The sequence below is a fragment of the Phaethon lepturus genome, unplaced genomic scaffold (assembly GCF_000687285.1).
Source record: "Phaethon lepturus isolate BGI_N335 unplaced genomic scaffold, ASM68728v1 scaffold8541, whole genome shotgun sequence".
NCBI lineage: Eukaryota > Metazoa > Chordata > Aves > Phaethontiformes > Phaethontidae > Phaethon > Phaethon lepturus.
The window spans coordinates 27,021-37,497 of NW_010518478.1; the positions used below are offsets into that span (position 1 = coordinate 27,021).

At 39.5% G+C, this 10,477-nt stretch overlaps 1 protein-coding gene across 1 annotated transcript in view; it reads left to right on the top strand.

Annotated features, from left to right (window-relative positions):
* Positions 1 to 10,477, top strand: part of LOC104628232 (receptor-type tyrosine-protein phosphatase R-like) — a 54,402-nt gene that overhangs the window by 26,930 nt on the left and 16,995 nt on the right. The window contains exon 2 of the mRNA XM_010296746.1: positions 7,234 to 7,347. Coding sequence (XP_010295048.1) covers positions 7,234 to 7,347 — 114 coding nt within the window. The remainder of the gene's footprint in view (positions 1 to 7,233; positions 7,348 to 10,477) is intronic.

Genomic DNA, 10,477 nt, shown 5'->3' on the forward strand with positions numbered 1-10,477 from the left:
TACCTTCTGAGATTCCCTTCAGAGGAAAGATAGAAGACTAACCTGTGTCTTCTCATTAGATGTGATCAGTAAATCCACATTGCCTTCTGACACAATGGTGTCAAATGACACTGAAAGAGCTGACCCTTATCTTTGCTAGGAGACTGCAAGCCCAGGGATTAATGCAAAACATGGGACTGATAGAAATCAAAGCGTGCCTCTTGAAGACAGGCATTAACAAACCTTATCCTTAATAGGCTGAATGCATTCTCATACACTTTAATCATCCATGAAGGTCATGGAGTCTTTCTATAGCTGACTGACTCACTGCCCAAGTGCATGTAAAAGCTCAGTGAGGGAGTCTTGGACAAAAGCCAGACCTCACAGATGGAGCGTTTCTCACTCTTGTGTTGATGCTTCCTACAGAAGTGGCCAAATAGCCCCAAATCAGCTTACCTCACTTGAAAAATTAGTTCTGCCTGCAAAAAGAAGTGTAAATCTGTCACATAGCTGAGACAAACCAGTTCAGCCATACCACCCGCCCACTTCTAGAGCAGCTTTGCCAGTCTGAACTGTGGATGCCAGCAGAGTCCTCGACACCTGGTATGGCCTCTTCGCCCTCTGCGATGCAGCAGTCTCTAGGAATGTTCTCAGTTGGCATCTACACATGCAAACAAGACTCGTACGAAACCCAGGATCTAGTTGAGAATGATGGCCAGCACCCAAACCTTTCAATAGCAGACTGAGAAACCTACCCTTTTATTGCACTAGGGTTTGTCTTGGTTTCTGATAATTTAAGGTTTGGCTTCAGCTGTATGACAAGGTTTGTAGTATCTCTTCTGTACAGCTTTCAGGGACATTAGTGACTTGCAACATCCATGTGAGCATCCAGCCCTTTTTCTGCCTCTTGTTCAGTTTTTGGCCTCAGCAACTTCCTCTGGTAAAAAGGTCTGTGGATTAATTGCAGTGTGTGAAAGATCTCTTCCGTTTATAAATTTTGATTTTCTCATATTTTAATGAACGTTCACTTGAAGCTCAGTATGGTGGGAGACCATACATCTGTCTTAACTAATTAGATTAACCCTACATTGCCCATTAGTGTTACTCCTTTCCTTGATTACTTTCAGAGAGCTCATAACATGCATAAATATTTAAATGTATATGCTTTCATGAAAAATTGATCAAGAGCCAAAATTGTTCCTTAATGCTATATGAGAACTGCATAAATCCAGGAAATAACATACTTACGTTAAACAAAGATTTTCCATAAAAGATGTGGGGGTATTTACTCTAGCAAAAATGTGACTGAAGTTGTACAATCTTGAAAAGCAGCATCCAAATATACAAAACTTCCCTGGACTAATCAGGACTAAAGCAATCAAGCTATCCCATTCCTATCACTATTTCTTAATGTTTATACAGGAACAATATAGAGTTCTTTTTCTCATCACCCCAATACACTTTGGACAAACACTTAAATTTTCACAGGCTGTGAAATTTGGAAATGTTTGACAGATTTGCATATTCTGCAGGCCTTGGTGTGTCCTCATTAGAAAATGGGTAACTTAGACAGAAGCATGTTGCACGTCCAGAGCACTTCTCAATGCTTTTCACTGGTTCTTGTAAATTCAAACATATGCCCATAATTTTTGTACTATTTCAGGTGATTTTCACTATGCTTTTGTAGAATAGCAAATTCTGCAATTCTACAACAAACCCTCACAATTTTTCAGTAATAGGTCTCTGACCTTAGAAGTATTTAAATGTCCAAAGATTTATATTTCTAGCCACATTGTGTTTTAGCAGAAATATATTATGTATGAAGGTTTGAGTAGGTCACTGCAGGCAACTGCTAATACACAGAAACATGAAGCTTCTTTAATTAATCACCAAGAATAATTGATTTTATACTCAAGAGAATTTTATCTTAGCTTACAGACATAATTCAGAGTTTAATGTGGACTTCATAAAAGGGCAGGTTTATTCTCTTGGAGAAAATAACATTGTAGATGAGGAGGTAAATGGGAGAGGGGGGAATGCCACCTCAGCCACTAGTTTGGTTTAGGGAAAAGTGCCTTTTGAGGCTCATCTTGGCAAATTGTTTTGTTCAGTTGCATAACGCTGACCTGCATCAGAAACTGGCATTCATGGACTGCAAGAGATGCTAAACCTGCTGTAAGCCTTGACACACAGAATATTATAAAAGCCAAAATCTTCTGTGGATGTGTATTAGGCCACCTGAGCCAGCCAAAGGGGCTAACCTGACGTGCAGTGCAGCTGTGATCTCAAGTTGTTGAATGGCAACAGGAAAGCAAAACTAATGTGTTTTAGGGGAAGGAAAGAGAAAATGCAGGTATTTTCACAATTTGCTGCCAAATATTTTGTAGTCCTGTACCCAAGCTGTACAAATACAGCTCCAACGCTTTCACCTTCACTCCTGATAAATACATCCTTTTTCAGTTGTACAGCTGAGGCTGTCTGATGAGGATGACGAGATGAAACATGGTGACACTAGTTAACTGGAGATGCTGTCACTGTGCAGGCAGCAGAGTGAGGTGCTCGGCTGGAGGCACCCGTAGCCCGGCCCCAGTCCAGTATTTGCTTTAGAGCAAAAAATATTTCATAGCATCTTTAGTGAATTTCTCAAGACCTAAATGAGTGAGTGTAGCACAGGTAGGTAAGACAACTCTTTTCTGAGCTTTCTCTTTTCTTTGGCCTAGAGTAAAGTAGGGGTGATTATTTTTATTTTCATTTTTAAAGTTGCCTTTCTTTGGTTTTAGCAGAAAATAGAACCTACTACCCAACTGCCCTTAAGAATGTAAAATCCTTAGTATGTATAATCTGCTGATTATACATTAACGACTTATATTTTAACCTTTAAACTTCTTCAGCCTTGATTATTTTTCTTCCTATCTATTCAGGTTAGCTGCAGGTTTGAGGAAACACCTGTGGTGATGGGGTCAGGAGGAGTTTAGAGGGGAGTAACCAATGTATAGAAAAGGAATGGTATATTTGAGGCTCATTGCAGAAAGGATATCACTGATGATAAGGAAAAGATAAGAATGAGAGGCATCTCTGAATTTTTCTTGAGAAGCAGAACTTGACTTGGCAAATTATAATTTATTATAAGATCCTAAAAATATTATTTCAGAAACTGTGTTATGCATTCATCCCTTTCATGTTGGCTTTTTTTTTCTTTATCATGAAAATCTTTACCAAAAAGGCCTGTAGGATTTCAGCTGTGAATGGTCTTTGGTGTTTTTCTGTGCAGAGTTTCCTTCTCAGGAACTCTGTCTTCCCAAGTTTTCCACTACAAGGAGAAAACTCCTTCCCTTCAAACTACCTGTTTTGCTTGGATCAGATAAACCTAGAAACTGTTGCAATATCCAGGTTGGTAATTGCTCAGGGAAATGAGTCCTCCAGGGAGTTTGCCTCTAGGCTCAACAAATCGCTATTGCCAACAGTGGTAGCAGATTCAAAATTATAAACTCCTTGAGGAGTAGGTTGCAATCCATGATAAACACTGCAGACGAGGAAAAGGTAAATGATTAGTGCTGCCTAACTGGGATGCTTCAGCCCTTTCTTTTCCAGTGCAAAAGGAGCAACTAGAGGAACACAGTAAGAGATAACTTGTGTATCTATGCTAACTCTTTGTTTTATTTATTTCCATGGATTTGCTTTACAGGGGTTAATTTCACGTTTTATTGCAGGTGATGTTAGAATACATAGTGATTTCATCTGTGTAATCATAACCTGTAAATGGTCGGACAGATTTCCATTCTAGGAGTGATTCTCTTAATGACAGTTTATGTTGTTTGTCTAAAGTCCAGGTATTGTTGCATTTGTAGTTCATCCATCATCAGTTTTCTATCCTAATCTCTTACCTTGATGGACTGTAGTCAACTCAGTATCTAGGCATGCCATCAGAATGGCACAATAACTTTAAAATATTAAAATTTTAATGACGTTTTAGAAATTTTTACTGATAGGAATAGTTAGGACTTTATTTTTTCTTTCCCTTCTCTATCTTTCTTCTCTTTTTTTCTTACACTTTTTCTTTTTCTGACAAACTTTTCTCAACAAAAATTGTCTTATGAATTTACAGAAAGGCAATTTTGTACCAGACCCTCAGGTCAGACTTAAATTTCAGTCACCTTCGGGAGGGCACATGCCAGAGTTGAGAATATAATGCCCCCAAGTGCTGCCTTCATCCCAGATCTTGATTGACAGTGTTGATGTGGGTTATTGTATGATAACATTCATGTAATTGAGGACACCCATTGCCTTTTAGTGCTGAGTAGGTATAAATTAGCCTGGATCTTGTCAGAAGGGATTTGGGAAAAGAGTATAATCTTGCTCTCTTCCTATCATTTTCCAGAAGCATCCAGAGCTGGCCACGGGATACTGAACTTGATGTGTCTCCAGTCTGGTCCACTCCTGCTTTATGCTTTTATGAATCCAGGATAAACAAGGGGGTAATAGAGAGCACAGAGCATTTGCTGGTCAGTCTAAAGCAGGTGCTCTCTCAGGGTCCCATCGAGCATTTTTATACATTATCTTTCACTGATTCAGTTACAAATCCCATTCCTAAAGTGGCAGATTCTGGACTGCTAACTTTCCTCTTGTTAGGAAGAGGTAAATGCACTCTCTTGTGCTGCCTGATGTAGAAAAAGGTGACCTGTGTTACTCTTCCTTAATTTTTACTATAATTGCCAAGGAGATCAGCTTTACACTAACAACAGCAATTGAGAATCAGATTCCTTCAATGGACAGCAAGGCAAGGTTCTTGTAAAAAATGTGAGCTTTTTCTTCCTCAGACACTTCTTAGGTGTTGTTTTGATGAATAATCACAAAAAATCTTTGTTGCTGCACAAGAAGAACCCTGAGATGAGGCTTAAGGACAAATTTCTTCCCACCCACTTAGGAGGTTTCCTAACAGGGTCCTGAAATGTCCAGCTGCAAGGCCAGGTGAGCTTTCTAAGCAGGCTGTTTCTAGACCAACAGAGTGAGTGCTGTCATCTTCAGGCTTTCCCCAGAACCACTAAGGACAATATAGATATAGCTGTTAGAGAGACATACGCACTGTGCAGCTTTTTATGACTATTTGTTATGGGACACCAGGGACCAAATTCAGACCTGGTAGAAGGCAGTGTGACTCTCATGAAGGTAATGGAGTTTCACCACGTTTTATTGTCCCTGGATATGATGGACCACTGTCCCAACGTACTAAATCTATAAGAATTTATTACCTCCTTATAGGTAATATATAGGCTCTTTAAGACCTTCTATTTCATCTGAAGCTGGATATTTTCCTGGCTGCTTCATTTCTCTGTCTTTCTCAGAGAGCTCTTAACACACTATTTAACACTTAATGTGATCTGATCCCTGGCTCAAGTATGTTTAAGTGAATGTATTTTGATTTTATGCCTGCTATTTTTTCTCAGTAACAACAGTTAACATTATCCCCATAACTCAGGGTCACTGACTTAGACAAGTGGTTTCAAGCTCTTTATACCACCCTGATGGATCTCTCGGGATCCTCGCGACAGCCTTCCTCTTTCAACAACTCCCTTTCTTTCTCATTTACCTGGGATCCTCAGACCAGGCTGTCAACTTTCAGTGTAGTGATGGCTTCAGAGCTCCAAACCAATTCTCGTCTGCTGTATCGCTCAGGCGTGCCGTGGCCAGCGCGAGCCAGTCTGAGGAACAGCATAAATCACGCTCAGATCCATTAGATCTCCCTGTCTCCCCCCTCAAGACATTTCTCCGTTTCAGTGACAAAGCTGGAGCAGTTTTGTAGCCACTCAAGATGCCCGTCTAGTTCAAGAAGAAGGAAAGAGAAGAAGATTTTGCATTTTGAAAATGCCAGGGTAGAAACAGTAATTCAAATTGAAGAATCCTATAATACTTCCAGCTGAATCAGAGCTCAACTGTGTGGTAAGAGCAGATCTCAGCTGGTGCATCAAGACCTGACAATCCCATTAGTGTAAAAAATGAGAAAAAGTGGGAAAAAATGAAAAACCCTCAGTACTGATGGAAAAATCAAATTGACAGTGGGAAAGGAATGCAAATATTTTATGGTTTTACATAATAACTTAAAAAAACTTACTTATAAATGAAGAACAACAGTCAAAATGTGTGATGTTGTTTTTCTTTGAAAAAAAAGTTTTCTGTCTTTCTAGACCATAACCATATTCCCAATGTGATGTCTGACCCATGGATATTTAATTCTCTTTATGCAGCTCTGTTTAGGAAGGAAGAATGCTTGCTTGGATCCTCAAAACAGCAAGCTGGTCTATGGCTTTAAGTAGAAAGCTTAAAATAAAAAATCTTTTTCAGCTCAAGTCAACTGGCTCAGTCAGAACTTACTAATCTCCTAAGACAGAAGTTGCCAGAAACATTGGAAGCCTTCTGGGACCATCTGACATACTTCTCTCCCCTCCCTTCTCCACCACATATTGTATGCAAAGGGGATATAGAAGTGAAGAAAGGGACCCGAAAGTACCATATGGAACTATTGGCCACCAGGCGTCACGTGAAGACCCCATACCTGGGACCCCATAATCTAGGAAGATTTGAACCTAAATGATTTCCTGGGTAAAATTCCACTGACTTCACAGGAAGGATTTGAACTTGAGGAAAAAATTAAATTTCACTATGATTCTGACACAGAGCAAGAAAATGTTTCAGTGATATAGTTGGTCTCTGCTGAGAATTAATAACCTTCTCTGACTCACATGAGGAAGTGTTAGAAAATTCAAGCATGTGGAACGTATCCAGAATGTTTCTTTTTTGATCTCAGAAACCGCTAATCAAAATTAAAGTTGTATAATTTCACTATGTCTGACTCATTCCTCACCTGCAGGGAGAAATGCTAAGATAATATTCAAAGCAAATCTTCATTGTGTAAATCCAACATCTCATTCTTTAAAGGTGAATTGATATTTAATGCTTGGCTTTCATTTTAAATGTAGTAATTGTGTTATCTTGAACACTGTGACTTGTCCAAGGAATTTAGCCAAAAACCTCTTGAACCTATTTTGAATGTAGTTGAGGAAAGGTGGTACTCTGCTAACAAGCAGCATATAAGATGCTTAAATTTTCCTTTGGACTTATTCTTTATTGCGATGCAAGTAGATTGCACAGATTATCGTTCTGGGAAAAAAACAGTTAGCGAGGAGTCCCGGAGATCAGTCATCTTGAGAACTGAACATGTTGAGCAAGGAGTTCATTTGAACTGATTTTGTTTTTCAGACACTGCAAATGGATGTAAACAAGCTGAATATCACATTGCTTCGGATATTTCGCCAAGGAGTGGCAGCAGCACTGGGACTGTTACCTCAGCAAGTTCATATCAACAGACTCATTGTAAGTACCAAAGGGCTGTGTATAATAAAATGTACGTGGTTATTTTGAATTCTCTTGAATTTATTTTCCTGTCACTACAGAAAAGTACAATAATATAGGACAGAATATACTTTTTTCCAAATTTTTTTAACTGCACTACAGAAAAATAGATCTCCATTACAAAATGATTTAAATTTTCTTTTGAAAGGAAACCATTGTAAGTTACAGTCTAGAGAAAAATTGTCAGATAAATTTCTTTTTTGTCCTATTCATAAGCAGATTGCTTATCACTTAGTTTTCATTCCAATGCAGTTCTCCTTCACATTCATTAAGAAACATTCATGTTTTTTTTCTCAAAGGTTGAATATTTCTCAAAAAATACATGTGATTCTGCCTTTCAAAGGCATCTTTGCAATTTATCCTCAGACTTTACATTAGTAAATTAAATGTGTTCTCGCAATATTATTATTCATGTTTTGCTAGTCAGCTATAACAATTTCTGCTCAGAAATGATCTTGTAGACTACGGTATCATATTTGCAAAAGATGACGACAAATTTGCTTCTAGCAACAAATACTTTTTAAAAGCAATAGTAATTGCATGGTTTTCTGTGTATGGCTAAGAACATACATTTTAAACACTGTTGTCTTTTTTATGACAGTTTTGCCACAAGCAAAAAACCCCACATCATGGGTGTATTGCTAGCATTCAATTCACATTGCAGAGGGAAGAAGAGTTATTTCATTTTTTTCTACATGCAGGTTGAATATTAGGAAAGAAAACTGACAGGTTCAGCATAAAAGTATTTCCTGCCTGTATAGCTTGATAGGATTGTATACATCAAAAAAGATTATAAAACTCCTTCAAATAATGTCTCTGTGAGAAAGGATCACACGAGAAGTACAGCAGAAAAGATCAATAGGAATGCAATGCAACCCTTTTCATGTTCACCAGGGGTGTCACTCATTCATGACAAATGATGCTAAATCCTCTACATTAACCAGAATGAAAGGTTGAAAGATATATTCAGAAAAAAGCATAATTAAATTAGAAACGTTCCAGAATTTGGGATGTGTATTTCAGCATACTAAGTCACTTAGTAGCTTTCTCACTATTCTCTGTGGAAATTATGTAACCAAGCAGAAGGAATACGCTGTTTATTTTCCTACTGGCTCCATAGCTTCTCCCTTTCTCCTCTCATTTGTGATATAAGGGAAGAGGTAATGTCATTTTGAACCTGCATATAGCTCAGAATACTGTAAGTACTATTAATTAATTAGACTTCTCAACATCTGTAAAAATCTGCTATGAGTTAATCTTTCAATGATAACAAGAAAGAACACAAAATTTCAACATCTTTGCTCTAAAAATCACACACAGAAAACCAAAATTCACAAGGAAGAAAAATGCATCTTAGGAGACATTATTCCTACTTTGCATCATTCGAACATGAGAGAGTTCCTCTCATGCAGAGTGCTGGCAAGCAAGCAGGGCACAACAAAATTAATCTCTCCTCACTTCAGCCTAGTCTAAGCTACTCGTCTGCACTCCCTGTGAAAGCAACGTAGAGAACGGTAACAGGAGAAGGAGAGGCATTGAGATCCTGATTTTTTTAGGATGGATTAAATCATTCTCTAGAGATGCCAGTCTCTCTCCACTGACTTTGGAGGTAGTTTAGATGACTGAAGTGAAGTAAGCTGGCTCCCTCGCAAGTGAACAGTGCTCAGAAGTGACCAGGAGCCCAGCAGCCAGGATGTGGCTGGGCACAGGGAGAATAGAGGGCCTGCTAGCTTCTTACATATAACAACACATAGTGTGCCAGGAAATATTAACTCAGTGTCTCCTTATCCTTCCCAGTAAATCCTCCTCCCATAAAGGCCTTTTAATGGGCAGAGGAACTCCTAAACAGAGGAGACACGAAACACTGGGAATGCTGCGTCCCCACCAAGCCTTGCCTTGTGCCTGCCACCTACACCCAGAACCAGCCACCTACCCATGTCAGAGACTGAGCAGGACCACAATCTCAAATCAGCCTCAGATCAGCTTCTTCAGCTTGACAAATGTCTCTGCCTTGAACTGGTGCTCCAGACCTGTAGGTCTGTTTTCACTCCTTATAACCCTGCTGATTTCAATTTTTCAGCCCCACTGAAAAATGTCCAGTCCCATCAGTAGCCAATGTCCTTATCAATCTTATTGAGCAGATGGACCAGTGTGAGAGCACATGTAAGGGCACACAGGGCAGAAGTAAGGTAAACATGTTTGAAAGCATCCTTTTTTGTCCGACTCTACTTCTGAATGCAAAACTAGATGTTTTAAGAATAGCAAAAGATGACTTTTTCTTCAGTAAAGATAATGATGCACATTCAAGGTGAAGAGAAGGCGGCAGGGGAAATCAGGATTATCCCAGTTTGAACTGATATCTTCCTATCTTCCATGCCATAACAATGAATAACACATAACCAGACTGGTGAGGTTCTTGCCTGCACAGGCAGCAATGCAGATAGTGGCTCCAAGTTTACCTTGCGTGTGTGGAACCCCCCAGGTCTGGACTCCACATCAGAGCCTCAGCGAAGTTGGCCATAGCCCCGGGAAACGCACGTTCCCACACCATGTTTGGACATCAGCGCTCTCTGAAGCGCTGGTCTCAGGTGCTCTTCTAGTCTATCACAATGAGAGGAACCCTCTGGCAGTGTCTCCTTGTGACAGAAATGGCATCATTGACATCTCTAATACAGCACCTTTTGGACTACCAGGACTGCATCCATGACACCAGGGCAGGAACTAATAAAGGCAAGAGTAGACATTCCCAGCTTACCCATTAAATGTAAACAAAACTTTTCTGTTCCTTTCATTTTGTTGTGCATTTTAAGGAGTTGCATTGCGGTTGACTAAAAGGACTTTAGACTTCATTGTGGTATGTGTCTTCAGTGTGTTGACATGGGATTAGAAAGCAGTGCCAAAATACCACATTATACCAAGCATTCCTGTTTGAGGACTGCCTTCTAAAACAGAGCTGTATTTCAGCTCAACTCAGATGAACTATCAGCTAAAATCCCTGTAGCACTTTTCCCTTGACCGCATCGCATGGCTCCTCCCCTCACCACGTTACATTGGTCTGTCTTGTTTAATGGTACAAGACTCAGGAAGAGGG